The sequence below is a fragment of the Eumetopias jubatus genome, unplaced genomic scaffold (assembly GCF_037043125.1).
Source record: "Eumetopias jubatus isolate StellerSeaLion01/CBP00866 unplaced genomic scaffold, mEumJub1_p1.0 scaffold_11, whole genome shotgun sequence".
Taxonomy (NCBI): domain Eukaryota; kingdom Metazoa; phylum Chordata; class Mammalia; order Carnivora; family Otariidae; genus Eumetopias; species Eumetopias jubatus.
The window spans coordinates 28,273,532-28,289,962 of NW_028274817.1; the positions used below are offsets into that span (position 1 = coordinate 28,273,532).

The 16,431-nt window shown below is 44.6% G+C and overlaps 2 protein-coding genes across 5 annotated transcripts in view; one reads left to right on the top strand and one right to left on the bottom strand.

Moving 5' to 3' along the window:
- The window catches only part of TMEM255A (transmembrane protein 255A), a 46,659-nt gene extending 41,236 nt beyond the window's left edge, over positions 1 to 5,423 (top strand). For all 3 annotated transcript variants that reach the window (XM_028087815.1, XM_028087816.1, XM_028087817.1), the window contains one exon: positions 5,265 to 5,423. In XM_028087815.1, the coding sequence (XP_027943616.1) occupies positions 5,265 to 5,423 (159 nt within the window). The remainder of the gene's footprint in view (positions 1 to 5,264) is intronic.
- Positions 5,424 to 8,533: 3,110 nt separating this feature from the next.
- ZBTB33 (zinc finger and BTB domain containing 33) lies at positions 8,534 to 16,210 on the bottom strand. 2 transcript variants are annotated; one of them, XM_028087800.2, is made up of 3 exons: positions 15,987 to 16,210; positions 14,247 to 14,310; positions 8,534 to 13,538 (listed from the first exon to the last, which is right to left on the bottom strand). In XM_028087800.2, the coding sequence occupies exon 3, from the start codon at positions 13,534 to 13,536 to the stop codon at positions 11,518 to 11,520; it is 2,019 nt and encodes a 672-aa protein (XP_027943601.1). In that variant the 5' UTR covers positions 13,537 to 13,538; positions 14,247 to 14,310; positions 15,987 to 16,210; the 3' UTR covers positions 8,534 to 11,517. The 2 variants fall into 2 exon arrangements, with proteins under 2 accessions (XP_027943601.1, XP_027943600.1); XM_028087799.2 differs by lacking the exon at positions 14,247 to 14,310.
- Positions 16,211 to 16,431: the final 221 nt, after the last annotated feature.

The following is a 16,431-nucleotide window of genomic DNA, read 5'->3' on the forward strand; positions in this document are numbered from 1 at the left end:
AACTGAGCCACCCAGGCGCCCCGCCTCCATTTATTTTTTATCGAAGCAAATTATGTTGATTATATTGATTTTAGGAATTTTCGCTTTATAACGAACCCCTGAAGTAGGAACAATCATCTCCCTGGTGATGGTCCTTGTACACTCTAAGATAGGAAGCCTCTCTGTAGGGTATGGAGACATTTCTTCGTCCATCGTTCCTCATTCAGACACTACCCCAGGGATGAAAACAAGATTGACAATGCCAGTGGTGACCCGGGCTGTTGGCTTCAGTTCAGTCGGTGTTTACTCTGTGTTCCCATGTGCCAGGCACTGTGCTAGGAGCCATGGATAGAAAGATTGATTGCATTAAGAAATCAGGGACTTGAGTGGGAGGTGGTCAGGGGACAGCAGCGGAGACAAAAAAGTGAATAGTCTATTACCCAGAGTGCTGTGGAAACCCAGCAACAGGGTCCCTAACCCAAACCTACACTGTGGGTTTATAGCACGGACGTCAGGGATTTGTGGAAGCCTCTACTTTTTAATAACAGCTCCCATTCACTGAGCCCTTGTTCTGCACCAAACATGGTGCCGAGTGCTTCACATATATCATCCAATTTAATCCTTTGAGGGAAACAGTCTTGTCGTTGCCAGTCTCTTGTCATTGGAGTCTGTCTGACTCTAGAAGAGGCTTGAAGAATTCTTTGGAGAAGCCGTAAACCTGAGCACAGCATAGATCTTTTTCCCCCAGTTAATTTTAGGATCTTTATATTTTTTACTGATTTAAATTATGGGCTTCCTAATCATGACTCAGAAGGGGTCTCTAGAGAGTAAACTCTCTCTGATTAATTATTGCTCCCCACTCTAGCGGCTGCTGGGACACTTCTCATACCTCTCCCGGTTCTTTTTCTAGGTTCGAGCTGTCTTTGTGTTTCCTTTTTGGAGACTTTAGAGTTGTGTGGTGTGGGTTTTGAGTGATGTGGGGTTTTAAATTTTTTTAGAGACTTTATTTATTTTAGAGAGAGAGAGAGAGAGAGAGAGCACACATGAGCAGGGGGAGGAGCAGAAGGGGAGGGAGAGGGAGAGAAATAATCTCCAGCAGATTCCGCACTGAGAGCAGAGTCCCCCGTGGGGCTCAATCCCTCAATCCCTCAATCCCGAGATCATGACCTGAGCCAAAACCAAGAGTCAGACCCTCAACTGACTGAGCCACCCAGGCGCCCCAAGTGATGTGTTTTTAAGGAACTTGTTTTCTTCTAGAACTTAAATGGTGTGTTTGAATTGAGCTTTCTTTTGTTCACCAACTTTCATTCCCTTATAGTTTCATAGGAGGAAATACCAGTCTTTACCCAGGAAAGCCAAGAGGATGGGGGAACACCTTGCTTGCATTGCCAGATAAATAGAAAGCCATCAGCAAAACGCACACCAGCTCTGACGATAAAACTTCTAGAAGCACAGGCCCACTCCCACCACCACCACCACCAAAAAAAGCCAGAGTTCCCTTAGGATCTTCTCAGATTGGAAAAGGGCCCACATCACAGATGACCTTTCTAGACTTTCTTCCAAACAACTTCCCCATTCGGGTCATTTCCAAATAGGACTATATTTGTGACTTTGTTTGAAGACTACTGTTCCTTTTTACCCAGAGGCTGAGAGAAGGGAGAGGAAAGAGAGGGATAGGGTTTTGTTTTAACCCCTCCAAGTCGTGCCCTCATTGGGTAGCTGTCCAGTTAGGAAGCTTGGGAAACATTCCCTGTGGTCAGACCTAAAGCGAGGACTTCACTCTGGTCAGATGGCCCCGAGGATACTGTGAGTGCTGAGCCGGGAGGAACGGGACTCTTGCAAACATTGGGCTCCGCGGTGTCTTCCCTTCATGAGCTCCCCATCCCCCAAGGCAGGAAGGATAGAAACTGAGACTACCTTTGCCTCCTCGCTAACCTCCCCACTCACTTCTGTTGCCCACACGTTCATTTCCCTCCTGCCTGTACTTTGGTTTCAGCCAAGTAGTCCAAATTCCGCAGGGTAAAAAGCATCGGTTTCCACTTCCGCTGGGAAATTCAACCCAGGGGAGCTTTATGTAAAACCTTAAGGGATTCCAGCCATACTTCCCAGTCGGGCCTACCGGGCTGGTCCCCCTACTTCACTCTAACCAGGGGCTGGTTCCTTTCCTGTCCACCTGGTGAATTGCCACGCCTGCGCCTCGCCCCTCCTCTGGCTCCGGCCTCCAAGAAGGGACTCGGGAAGCTCGAACTGACGGAGGCCCACCAGTAGGCTATCTAGGTGCTTTTCATGCTTCGCGCTGAGCGAGGATTCCAAGCTCTGTTCTTCTGAGCTGCCTGTCCCATTAGTAAAGTCGACTCGGAGGCAGGAACCAAAAGGCACCAGGCCAGCTCCCCAGCTGCAACAAAGCCAAATCCTTCCCAAGGTGCCTGCCTGTTGCTAGGAAACTACGTGCTGGTCCTGTGGGCCTTGTCCCCCACCCCCCCCCCCACCGGGCCCCAAGGGTGTGTGGACTACAGCCAGTTAGCTCCTTAGCTCTGCCAGGAGCCCTTCAATTTTATCCTTAAGGCTCCCAACGTCCTCAAAGGGAAGTGAGAAACATCCCAGCCCCGGCCACTTGAATACTTCCCAAACATGAAAGCAAGAAGTGAGTACCAAAGGCCGTTGTGTCACCCCCCCCTTTTACTATCAAAGTGTACAACTGCCCCCCGCGGCAGGGGCTGCCCACAGAAGCCTCTCATAGCACCTTTCGGGACAGAACTGCCTTTCGCTGCGCTGTCGGAAACTTGGCCTCCCGTCTGGGGCTGGAAGCACCTAAGACCAGCCGCCTGGTTCTCACCCTCCCGTGGCGGCATTCAGAAGGGCCAAGCACCACGTCCCTGTCCCTGGGCATGGAGACTCTTGTCCCCACTGGGCTGAGAGGACAGCGTTCTTCATTGAGGAAAGCAGCAGGAGAGGAGGGAGGAGGGAGGGAGGCCTGCAGTGCAGAATGGAAAACCAGGAAGTCTTCCCGGAGGCGGGAGAGAAGTTGGGATTTTAGCAAGGAATCGGGCTTGTCTCAAATCCACTGACTCAAGTTTTGTCTTTAGAGGCTCTGCAGGTTCTAGGACCCTGTCATTCCTTCCCTCAGGGCAGAAATAATGGATGGGATGGGGGAGGGGGAGGGAGTGATGGTGGCCCCAGCATGATGTGGACAGATATTTCCGTGTCTCCTGCAAGACCTAGAAACCTGGACAGCCCTTTCTAAGGCGTGCAGGGGTGAGGACTGGGGATTAGGAGACTCAGCCAGGTGGGCTCAGGCTCCAGAAATCCCATGTCAAGGCTGCGTCTCGATTGCCCCAGGCCTTTAAAAAATAACATGATGGACTCAAGACTCTGGCCAGCCACACAAAGTAAAGGCATGACCTCCCCCCAAACAGCACTTGAACTCTTGAGAAATTTTGGGGTAAATGGGTCTTTTTGTTTTAAGATTTTATTTATTTATTTGACAGAGAGAGACGTAGCAAGAGAGGGAACACAAGCAGGGGCAGAGGGAGAGGGAGAAGCAGGCTTCCTGCCGAGCAGGGAGCCCGATGCGGGGCTGGATCCCAGGACCCCGGGATCATGACCTGAGCCAAAGGCAGACGCTTAACGACTGAGCCACTCAGGCGCCCCTTTTTGTGTTTGTTTGTTTGTTTGTTTGTTTGTTTAATGTACCAGTTGCTCCTAGAGCTAAGACACACCAGGAAATTGCAGTTCTCCAGCCTTGTTCATTGGCTTATTATGTTCACCCTCCCTGAGAGCCTAAAACTGGCCCCTGGCCTCCTGCTATCCGGGTAATCCCCTCGTCTTCAGGCCTCAGCCATGTCCCACTGCTGGAGCAAGGCAGCGGTACCCACAAGATGGGACGGTATTCTTTGAAAATCGATTTTACTTTTAAAAAAACATGCCCAATTGGGGCACCTGGGTGGTTCAGTCAGTTAAGCATCTGCCCTCGCCCAGGTCATGATCCCGGGGTCCTGGGATCGAGCCCTGCGTTGGGCTCTCTGCTCAGCGGGGGTCTGCTTCTGTCTCTCAGATAAGTAGATAAAATCTTTAAAAAAGAAAACCGTGCCAAGTTCATCTTATATACTCCTGAGGTTAGGGTCACTCATTCAACATTTATTTGAGCACCTACTACTTGCCAAGCACTGTTCTGAGCTCTGGGGGATACAGTAATGAACAAAACAAAAACAGGCCAACTCTCCTTGAGCAGGAAAATCATTAGAGTCAAGGGTATACATGAGCCAGAGAGAAAGAAGTAGCAATGACTCCCGATGTGTCAATTCACTGTTTTTAAAAAAGAAAAAAAAAATCTATATCCTCTCTCTTCCCAAAGAGTACCAAAGTTAGACAACACAAAGTCAAATTGCATCTTGTGTCTCTGCAACCTGACAGATTGTTCCTTGTTCTTACCATTGGTATTCTCACCTCCATGCCTGTTTTCCTCTCTGCCCTCCAACCTACCCTGCACTTGGGGTTGGTGGGTGAAATAGATGAAATAGAAATTGTCAGACTCAGAAGAGCCCAGATCCAAGAAAGCCCACTTAGGCTCTCTGACCTTAGTTTTTGTTTTCTGTTTTGGTCTGTGAGATGGGCTCTGCGACATATTCTGGTAGCAAAGACTTTCCCAGGTATTACTGGCTTAACCTCAGAAGTTCCTATGGCCCAAAGTACCTTTCTCAAGACTAGCTGGGATGCTGTTGCCATAGGCTCGAGGGAGAGGTATTGAAGGCTTGGGCTGTAAACGTGGACAAGGGAGTGGTGGATTGAAGAGACAACATAGAAGTAGGAGCAACAAGAATGGGTGACTGGGGCGCCTGGGTGGCTCAGTTGGTTAAGCGACTGCCTTCGGCTCAGGTCATGATCCTGGAGTCCCGGGATCGAGTCCCACATCGGGCTCCCTGCTCGGCGGGGAGTCTGCTTCTCCCTCTGACCCCCTTCCCCCTCGTGCTTTCTGTCTCTCATTCTCTCTCTCTCTGAAATAAATAAATAAAATCTTAAAAAAAAAGAATGGGTGACTGGATGCAGGGCTCAAAGGGCCAGGGAGGAGGACCCCATGCTATCTGCAGGGAGCTGTGCAGCCTGAGGGACCGGGAGAGTGGGACCGACCCACGGGCTCATTGCCCCTCATTAACTTTGTGAGGCTTAGGAGCCCTCCGTTCTTCCAAAGAGAAGCAAACTTGGTCCACATTCACTTTTTAAGTAACGATGGGCTGTGGAGGAATCGCAACCCGGCTGCCTAAACTGGTTTTGCTTTTATTACACAGCATTCCGGTGTCTTTCCATCCTCCCCTCCCTCTGGACTTTCTGATGAGCCCCAGTCCGCCTCGCCTTCGCCCAGCTACATGTGGTCCTCGAGCGCACCGCCCCGCTACTCTCCCCCCTACTACCCGCCTTTTGAAAAACCACCACCTTACAGCCCCTAAAGAGGAATGCCTGCTGGCTATTGAGATTATTGTGGCTTTTGTATTTCTGCTTTAGTGGAAGTGTGTAGGGTACAAAATTTAAAGTGTGATTCTTACGCATAAAGTTTTGCGAAGGCCTGCCAAGCTAGGGAAAGATAGGGATGAAGCTTATTCATTTATCAGTGCAGAGTAGGGGTGGCTAGGCTGAACCCAGCACTTCCAAAAAGGGCAGCGCGCACTCTAAGCAAGGCTGGGGAGCCGTCCCGGCAAGAAGCTTGTCCCGTATGGACGTGCGTTTCCCTATGGCTCCACCTCTGTCCTCAGTGGTGCTTGCCACCTATTTCACTTTGTGTAAATGCAGTGTCGTCCTCAAACCCTTGGCAGACCGCCACCCTAGCACCTTGGGTGAAGCACCTGGCTTATCTATAGGCCCTATCTTTCCCTACCACTAAAGTCAGTCCCTAAGGAAAATTTCCCAGATGGAGCTACCCAGCGGTTCCAATACAGAGAGTTCCGGCTAAGATTTTGTTTGCTTGTGTCTGGATGTCGAAAAACGCTGCCCGTATCTTGTACTCCTTTCTTCTCTGTGAGTATTGTAAAAATGGCTGTTGTGATCATTCAGCTCAGCTTTTGTTATCAGTACCTCCCAAAGGGAAAAGTGCAATATTCCCTCGAGTAGTGGGGAACAGGATCGATTGTTTAGGACGCACTGAAATACAAAGAGCAACGTGTGAGGTGTTTTGAGTTGATCTCAGTTACACACCCGATAACTTAGGAGACAGTGGTTCTACTGCATGGTGCAGTATTACAAAAGACATTGGCTATGGGAGATCTTACGGTTAAAATTCAGAGTTAAAAACGCTAGGTTAGGTTCTTGGGTGGTGATGATGAATTGTTACTAACCTTTGTGACTATTTAATCTTCAAATATTGTGCTTCCATCCCAGCAAACCGCACGTATCCCGAACCCCACCCCAAAAGAATCATCTGTATTCTAATGCCACTGCTCTTATTGGTCCTTTTTTCTGTTGAGACCAATCATGACAGTGTTCAAGATTATGAAAGTGTTACAATGCCGCTTTAAGTCTGCAAAACCTCAAAAGTAGCCAACTTGACAAATTCTTAGGTGTTACCGTAAATTTCAAATCCATCTAGCACATTGTGGTAGGTGTTTGTACAGTTCTTTTAATTAAGCATAGCTTTAAACCATCCACCTGACGAATTTAACACTTTGGCACCCATGCCTTCACTTCAGAACCAACACTTTCACTGCGATCTTATGTTAACCTGAGAACTGGAGTGATTTAAAGGAAGACGGATAATCCTACACTTGTATGACGTAAAAATACAGGGGCTACAGGAGGGTACCTAATTAGATAGTTCTGCAAACACAGAACGCATATGGGAAAATTTTCCGGCCAATTTCGCTACCTCCCGACTTGATGGATTAGAGGTAGCAGGCAAATGCTGGTGCTCCCATCTACCTTGTAGACACCCAGCCATCAAGAATTATCAAGGCACAACAAGTGCACACATTGTTCACAGTAAGTGTTTGCAAAGCATTCAGTTTAACTTCCGGCATCGCGAATGATGCCTCATCCAGAGTTCAAATCGGGAACACTAGAATCCTTTTGCGTTATATAAAATTACTATTATTTTCTACAGTTCTGAGCATATTAAATTCTATTGGATTTCAAAAAGGGACTAATAACCAATTGACTTACTATACAAATACCAACTTGTAATACTCAATGAAATTTTTTGCCATTTACACTGTACCTTTTGCTTTAGTGAACGTGTATGAGTATTTAATTTTTTAAGAGGCACCATTACACAGTATATCCTACATTTATCACATTTCTTAAAGTGTTAAGACTCTGACTCATTTCTATATACTTTTCTTACTTTACAAAATAACTTGAAACAGAATAGATTTTGTAACACTTAATTTGAGCAGCTTCTTTTTTTATTACATTGAATTATATAAAGTGCATGTTACCTTAGAAAAATTAATATTTGCTGCTTTACTCTTTTGCAAAACATTTGCTGTAATGAAGGAATTTGTATTTCCAATATGTACCTTGACTGCATTTTGTAATATTTACTGCTTTATTCCTAATTCTGCTTTCAAGTATTGAACTGGGCATGAAACATTAAAATATTAATCCAGAACCTGTATAAACTGGATGTTGCTTAAAATCTGTATCACTGCCATGTTGGAAACCCAGACTGCTTTTGTGATGTTTCAAATTAATAAAACTACCCTCCTCCTTATCCACTTACACGCGTCTTCATGGAACCTACAAAAGTATCATGAACGCTCCAAAGCAACTGACAACAGCCCGCTCACTTTTGACTATTATGGTTCAAGGTGCAATGGGGATGCGATGAACCAACATATAAAACCTGGTAGAAGGTAGAAGAGAGACAGTAAAGTATCCTCCAGACTGAGAAGGCATTTTGAGACCAAACAATGAAGCAAGCGAAGCGAGCCATGCCATACCGCTGACAGAGTTTTACTCAGGGTAACTTACTGACGGGGGTTGGGGGGGTGGAGAATGGAGCAGACCACCACAATCCAGGCACTACAACAGCTATACTCCACGACGTCTGGACCTTAATCCACAGATTTTATACAGCATTGTGGTGAGGTCAAAGTGTAGCTATCTAAAGTGGTGCCATCTGTGTGCCAGAGGGGAGGGGAAGAAACTGTTAGCACTCCTAGTTGTTTACACAACTTTAGGAAAGATCAAAACAAGCCTTCCCGCATTCCAGTCATACGTTAACCTCCAAGGGGCCTGGGACACATGGCCCCAAGGGAGGTCACTGCACAGACATGAACAAAATGGAGAGCCAAAGATGGAGTCAGTATGGTCAGCACCCCTACAGACCTAGTAGAAACTTCTGTTATGCTGTCATCAGAAATAGCCCCAGTCTCCTACTACAGAAACCGAAAAGCAACAGACTAGTAAAGTCTATGTAATTTCTTTTTTTTAAGTGAGCTCTACTGCCAACGTGGGGCCTGAACTCACGACCCCACCTCCCCCCGCATGCTCCACCAACTGAGCAAGCCAGGCCCTCCAAGTCTGTATCATTTCTGAAAGATAATCTTGTAAAAAATACACTCAAAAATCAGAATTATAACATTTTATTTTTGCCATAAGAAGCTCTACAAACTAATACCAGGTAATGGTTAATGAAAAGTAGAACTTAAAGTCATATGATAAGAAAGATTGTACAAGTATGAACATTACAGTATTGGGTGGAAATGAACAAGGTTTCGTATGATTGACAGAGCTGAGGAAGCCAGGGCTGTTGAATTAACATTTAATCCTTTAGATTAGGCATGCCTTGACAATACAAAATACCTTGACCATTTTTAACCATTTATCTTTTTGGTACAATGGAAAGAAGAAAACATCAATTCCTCATAGTAGTTGCATGTGGGGGATCAGTACCACTGAGATGATAATGATCATCTAAAAATATTTTTTAAAGTAAATCTTGCAAGATTGCTATGGCATTTTAAAATCTTTGCTTAGTTTGGGCATTTTCATTTTCTGTCTTCTCTTTCAACAAATTGCTATTTCAAACAGTTCCTATCCAGAAGGTTTACAGGTAATTTAGCACAGGAGCAAAATTGCAGCCAACTTGAAAGAAAAAAGAAGGAATTTAGTAGCCAGAAAGCTAAGTATGAAATAGGAAAACACCACGGTAAGTTTTAAACAGAATCTTGCTACAGATTTCCAACCCAATAAACACTGGGAGTGAATGGTTTCAGCCCCAAAGGAGTAGTTCACACGAATTCTTAACTTTGGATATAGAAACTTCTGAAAAAACTGAAGACCTTGACATACATGCAAGGAAGAGTCTTCTGGCAAAAATACAAGTTAACTTTCCAGTTTTCCTTCTCCCAAAAAAAACTCTAGAAGACACCTTCATTAGGCACAGGGTTTAAATTGTATACTCAGAATTGACACAGAGCACAGCAGCAGCAAATAATTACATCCATATTATTCAGAATGGATAGTTTTCCCTTACAGACTCAATTCCTGGTTTGTCATAATAGCCTTGTTAGACACTCTCAAGTTTTATTATGATCATCTAATTTTCCTAGCAGTTAACTTTGAAAGGTCTGGAAGCTCTGCTGGCCATCAGTATCATTCACGCTTGCAGAAGTAATTATGTCTAACTGGTGAAACAGCATTAATGAAACTCAAACAAATTTCCACTGAAAATATTTCTGAGTGCACCTTATAGTCAAAGAGTAATGTTGTCAATATCTGCACAGAACGGAAACAGATATTGTGATTCCAGAGATCAGAGTCAAGTTCTAAGGTTAACTTAAACTTCTCCAAGGATTAGTTCACAAAACGGTTTAAACATCTAGACTCACAGAACAGAAAACAGACAGATGCACATCATTCTAGCCCTCGGTAAGCAAAGGATTATAATATTTTTCTTCCTTCTTGTATTATTGCAAATACTGAGGCCTGATACCCTCCACTACCAACTGAAACACTGAAACCATTATCTTCAAATCTAGCTTACCATCAGAAGAATGATGTATACATGAAAAATTATGATTAAAGCTTTAAGTTCAAAGTCAAGAAATAGACTGTTTTTAAAAATACGTAGTTAAAGAGAAAGAAAATATCTATGTTAAGAAATATTTAAGCAAGGTTACAAAGGACTAACGACTATGCACAACAAACTTTTTCAGTATCTATTAATCTTTTTCCTTTGCAAAAAGTAATTTACAGAAGTTCAACACGTTAATCCTGTTATAAAGGCTAGGCTATATATTTGTTCCAACCTGCTTCCTTTTAGTACTAGCACTTCAATGAGTTTTGACTTTAGTTTCTAAGTGTTTTAAATATGTGTCACTTGAAAAGGAAGAAAGGTACACGTATTGTTCTCAAGATAAACGGGAATCAACAAGCCTATATAACATTCCATATATAGTTTCTGATTGCTATAATATTGCAGCACTTTGCAGATGGAATGGAACTTACTTTAGAAAGGGTAAAAACCTAAAAGGTCTTGTGAAAGGAAAACACTAGATCATGGATTCAACTATTTCAAATGAAAACTTTCTATTAGAAATTCTAAGTAATATGAACATTTAAAAATATATACCAGTAGCCTCCTGCCTAAAATATGTAGGAGTCTCATTTATGGAATCTATCATTTATAAAGATTTATACATAATGAAAGATTTATTTGGTGGCTTTCGGATTCGAACTTTGAAATTTCTCAAGGGAACATTTTTAACCATATGAACAAAAAAGGAACTCTCCATTCACTTCCACTCTCTATCATGTAAGAATAAAGACTTCAAAACAAACGCAACAGAACTTCTCCTCTCCTCCTGTCTGCAATACAGAGATTTGTTTTCCATTAACATTTTTGCCCACAGAGACCACAACTGCAAAGGTATATATATAGTAGTCCAGCCACCAAAGTCTTTTCCAGACGATGGCAATAAAAGCAAAACTCAATTCTAATTAGCTAAAACTCTTTCTTCAGATGAGACACTTGTCTGCACAGCCATTTTCACGGCGGGAGGGAGGCAGGAGGTTGCTATCCATTTGGACTAGTGGAATACACAACCAAGCAGAGACTTACTCTGAAATTTTCCAGAACAACTTTAGAAGTTCTTGTTTACTTTTTATGCCACATCCAAAACACAACACACATTTATAGTCTCAATATTAAGGTAATTGAGAATTCAGCAGTAAAGTGCTAACATGGAAGGGGAAAGTTGTAAGATAAACTAGGGTATGCTAATAACTCCAGTTATTTTCAAAGAACATTCAGACTGCTTCAAATTCTATTCAGGAAACTATCTCTCCAAGCTTTTTTTCTTCTTGCCTCTTTAAAACGAGCTGAAAGCTAACTATATAAACAGATACTCGGGGTGGGGGGGAACTTCTCACTCTCTACTCAAACTTTCAGAATAATTTGCTTCTAAAAATTATCAACAAATAATCCAACTAGACTGCCTTCAGATGACGTGGCAGATGAAATGAACTCGTTTTCACCTTAATTTGTTTTACAGGTCTTTTGAAACCCCTGCCCCTGAATGCAAACCAAACTTTCTGAGATTTCAAAGTTCAATAAGATTCTGGTATTATAAATTCAAACTCAGTACTGCCATCTGTTACATTCTGTTTAAAAATTGAATCATTTTCCTGCTGAATAAAAATATCTTCCCAGGTCATTGGCTTGTTCTGAGGAGGAGGTGCAGGCCCTACTGCAGGGTCTTTCCCAGCATCAACCTTATACCCAATAGCATCATCCTTCATTACAGGCATAGCGCCTGACCTATCAGAAAGATATGCATATTGTCTGATCTGTAAGGACCTGCATGGATGTAAACGATAAAGCTTTGAGTCTCCAGAAGGATCTTGACTATGAACTGATTTTATGTGTGAAGACATAAACTGATAGTTGATGAAGGATTTGCCACAGGCCAAACACTGGTACCTTCGCTCCCCTGTGTGATGAATTTCGTGTTTTGTGCGATATTCTGCAAGAGGAAATACCTTCTCACAGTAACGGCAAGGGTACTTCTTCTCCCAAGAATGAATGTTAAAATGTCTCCGCAAGCTTGTCAGACAGACATAGGACCTTTTGCACACAATACAGATATAATAGACCCTCCCATCTACTATTAACTCATAGTGATCATCATGTTTTACTTTCATACGTTTGTTGGGCGTCTCACCGCTAGATGTTTTTGGTATCTCATTCTCAAGTCTGGCCTCCCCTTCGTCAGGGTCATCTTTGACAGGGATCACTATGTCATAAGTATCTTCACCAATATTTGCATAAACCTTGCAACCCGTTGACAAGCCTTCAATCTCAGTAGCTGTATCTAAAGTAATGATCTTCTGACCCTCCATTAGATGTTTTGATCCTAAACCTGCATCACTAGTGTTTCTAGTAATTATATCTGAAATTTTTAAAGAATTGGAAAGTGGCTCTTGCAGAAGTGTAGGTATCTGCATCTTCTGTACCAACGATCCATCAAAAGTGGCATTTGGGGGGATATCAGCCTGGGGGACCAAAGATGTATTACTGACCGCCGAATCTGGACTGGAGCTAATAGTGTCATCATCATCATCTATAATTTCCTCCTCCTCCTCTTCATTGGCCTTGTTTCCTGTTATAACAGCACTGTTTGGTGTCTGCTGATTCTGCACAAGCAAATTGATTGAAGGAGACATATGATTTGGAAGTGAAGAAGTAACATTTGGTGGTGTAGTAAGTGGTGTCTGATTTAGCAAAATAATGTTGGGAGTCAGATGTGTCGGGGCTGAAGATACCAGCAATTTTTCACTTCCTTGTGTCTGGCTCAGAGTTGCCTGATTCACAGAAGTAGGAAGTTTCTGAGTAGGTGTGAGATTTGGTAAAGGGGGAGAGTTATTACTAGCACAAGGTGCAACATCTGAAATGGCAACAGAACCTGGGTTAGGCTGGACCTGAGCCACTGCATTGGTACTCGGCAAAGTTTCCTTTGCAGGCAGAATCTCAGAGCAGAAAATGACGTCATCGTCATCATCATCTGAATCAGTAACAATGATCTTTTTTGTCTCGTAATCTTCAGCAGATAAGGAAAAAGACTCTGTTATAATAGGCATTATAGTGGCCCCGTTATCTTGGGCTTCATCTTTTGATTTTTGTATTTCAAGGTTCTTGTCACTAGAACCAGGAGGTAAGGTGTCTGCATTACCGTCCTGAGATGTACCTGAGATGCTTTTAACCTGTGACAATGGGACACCAAGCTCTGCTATAAATTTAACCCCTAACAGCTGCCCTGATTTAATCAACTCATCAAGTAAATCCGATCTAACACGAACAATTTTAGAACTATAGATATAATTGAGAATTTCGGCAAAAATCTCTGCTCTTATAAAGCTCAGTTCAACAACTTGCCCGGCAACTGAGAAGAGCTGATGGAAATAAGTACTAGAAGCTGAGAGAATATTCCTGTGGGCCCGGAATTTTCGGTCTTCCACGATAACGGTAACGTCACAGAAGAGTCCATGGCCACGCTGCTCATTCAAGGAGTTCAGCAGACTGCCAGAGTACTGAATGTCTGTAGCAGAAATCAGTTTTCTACTCTCCATGCCTGTAAGAGAAAGGGAGGAGGAAGGGGTGGGAGAGGATTAGAAAAGAAAAACAAGAAGTACTTTTATCATTCAGAATGTAAGCTGCAGCATCACTAAATAGTGTATTCAAGTTTTAACTGAAGTTTGGCATAACTTTTTGGCTTGTATATAAATTGTTCATACAGGCTGGCTTTTGGACCATGCATCAAATCTCATGACTTCCCCCTGAGAAGAGACAAGCGAGTTTTTAATTGATCTACAGATCTGAACGGTAATCTCTTCCTCTGAATCTCAGATACATGCGTCACCACTAAGCAATTTTTTTTTTTAAGATTAGAACTAATTTTCTTAGTTCCATTTTTAGGTTCTGTCCTCAAGAAGACTTAAAGAGTTCATTTTTAATGGTCTTAAAACTTTAAGAAAAAGTCTTCGTGAACACACAGAAGTTATTTCACCTGTAAATGAATGATTTAAGTGTCAGAAAAGCTTGCTGTGTGCAACATCATTCTATACTCCTCCTAAAATTTAACAGATCTTTTAAGAACACATTCAAAAGCTACTCCCTACAGCCAATGACCGAATAAGTGTTTATAAACACTGACAGGTTATGACCTCTAGACTGCCCGTCAGTTTTCTGTTATTTAAATTGGGGTGCCTCACCTAGATAAACTATGAACCACCTTTTTTACCCTCGCCCCTTTCATCATCTCCTTGCCCCTTCCCCTCACCTCTCTACTCTTACAATCTCCAGAGGTGAAATGTTAGAGTGCCAAGCGAAGTCAACAGATGGTACTGTGAAAAAAATAAGACAAAGGAAAGGTCACCATTTCTTAATGCTTATTTGCATGAAAACACGAAACATTTCAATTTGCTGGTAAAGAATTATGCGCACTGGTATGAGAACTTTTTTTATACCAGATGTGTTAGTGAAAATGAAAACATAAACTTATTGGAACAGAGCAGGCGGTTACTCTAAAAAAAGGGAGGGGGAGGTCAGTAAAGAGCAATGCTGTGTACCACTCCCAAAACATTCTTTTTTTGCCCGTCACAGAATACATTAGCAGTAACAAGGGTGCCGAGTAGTTTAAAATATATACATGTATTAAATATATAATTTTTATATATTTAACTTTTATAGATTATATATATATATATATAAACAATTGGCTGATAAGTACTTTAGGTAGAGAAACACTTTTATTGCTAATATTCTTTCCCTTTAAAGTTACCAAAAGAGTAGCACTGTCGTCACAGTGCTCAAGTTATATACACGTGGAAGGCGGGGCGTCTCAAGCATCTTCGAAATTTTCAAAACTGCAGCTTAAAAACAAAAAGTAGGCAAAAAGTCTAGAAATGAGGATTTGAAATAAGGCGTTGCTCGTTTAACAGTACCAAGGAATTCCAGGTTACCATAAAGGCACTCATCAGAAAGGGTGACCTTTGGACAGCAAGCCAGCCACCAGGGCTTCCGAAATACGGGGATTTCGACAGAAGTCGCTTTTAAGTAGGTAGATAGGTTTTCCGAATACAATTTTTGTCTTTTGCAAATGGGTCCTTGGAAGGGGGCAATGCATCAAACGTACGTGTCCAGGTGACACTGGGAATTGGTTTCATTTTGTTTAGATCTCCTCCCGCTTTTCCCCGTCAGGGTGGGCCCAGGAACGGCACAAATCGCTCTGAACCCACCCCGAGATCTGCGACCTGCCTACGGAAAAGCCATTCCGCATCACTGTGAGACAAACCCTTGACTGAGGGCAGGTGAAGGTGGAAAATAGAGAAACGCCATCCGCGAGCGGGTAAAGCCAACCGACACGCGGCTCCCTGCGGCAGCTGAACCCCATCTTCCTTACTCCACCCCCTCTTCCCCATTTGCACCCAGCCGGCTGCAACCGAGGGTTTTTTTTTTTTTTTCTTTCACCCCAATTCACGCGAAAAGGCAGCTTCCTGCAAATCCTGATGGAGGTACGAACGGCACCGCCAGGGCGGGGGTCCGCCGGCAAGCCGGGGAAAGTAGAAGGTGGCGAACGGGAGGGTGGGGTGTTGGGAGGGGATGAGGCCAAACGGGCGGCATTGTTATGCCCTGGGAAGGGGACGAAGGGGAGGATGGGCCGGGCAGAAAAGCTCTAAATCAAAGTAGGAGCTAGGAGGAGAAAAGGAGGCACAAAAAGGCAGGCGGAGGGCGAGGAAAAAGCCAAGTGGGTCCCCGTGGTGGGCTCCCCACGCGCCGGGCCTACCCAGGGCACCGGCAGCCCCTCGGCCCCTGACGGCGGAGGGGACCGCGCCGCGGCCCTCCGGGTTCGTCCCCTCCTTCGCTCCCGGGCCCACACAAAGAAAGGGCCGGAGGAGCGGAGCCTCCGACTCCGCCGCTTCCTGGTTCAAGTGAGGAGAATGCAAACGCAGGCGCGGCCCAGCGACGGAGGCAGCGGGCGCGCTCCCTCGCCCCTCCCGGCACCGGGTCGGGTCCTCACCTGCTTCCCGGCGCCGCCGCTTCTCCTCGTCGGGCCGCGCGGACGGGTGGGAGCCCTCCAACAACCAGAAGCCGGACTCCGCGGCGACTCGGCTCCTTCTTTAAACGTCGCTCCAGTCTTGGTCGACGTCGACGCGGCTGCCGCCACCACTGCTATAGCTGCCCCACGCCACCGACAGAGGGCACAGCGCGGGGGCGCAACGCCGAAGTAGAAGGCGCAACGCCGAAGTCGAAGGCGCCCTCCTCCTCCGAGAGAAGTTCGGGTCTTTCCGGAAGGGCCCGAGCTCTAATCCGCTCGTTTCGGCGCCCGGCTTTACCTTCGGCTCTTTCCGCAGGGGGCGGAGTGAGACTGGGAAGCTCTGGGAGCGTTCGGCCCTTTCCGGAGGGCGAAAGGGTGGGAAAAAGGGAAGGGAAAGATGGGGTAATGCCGTCAGTCACGGGCGGTT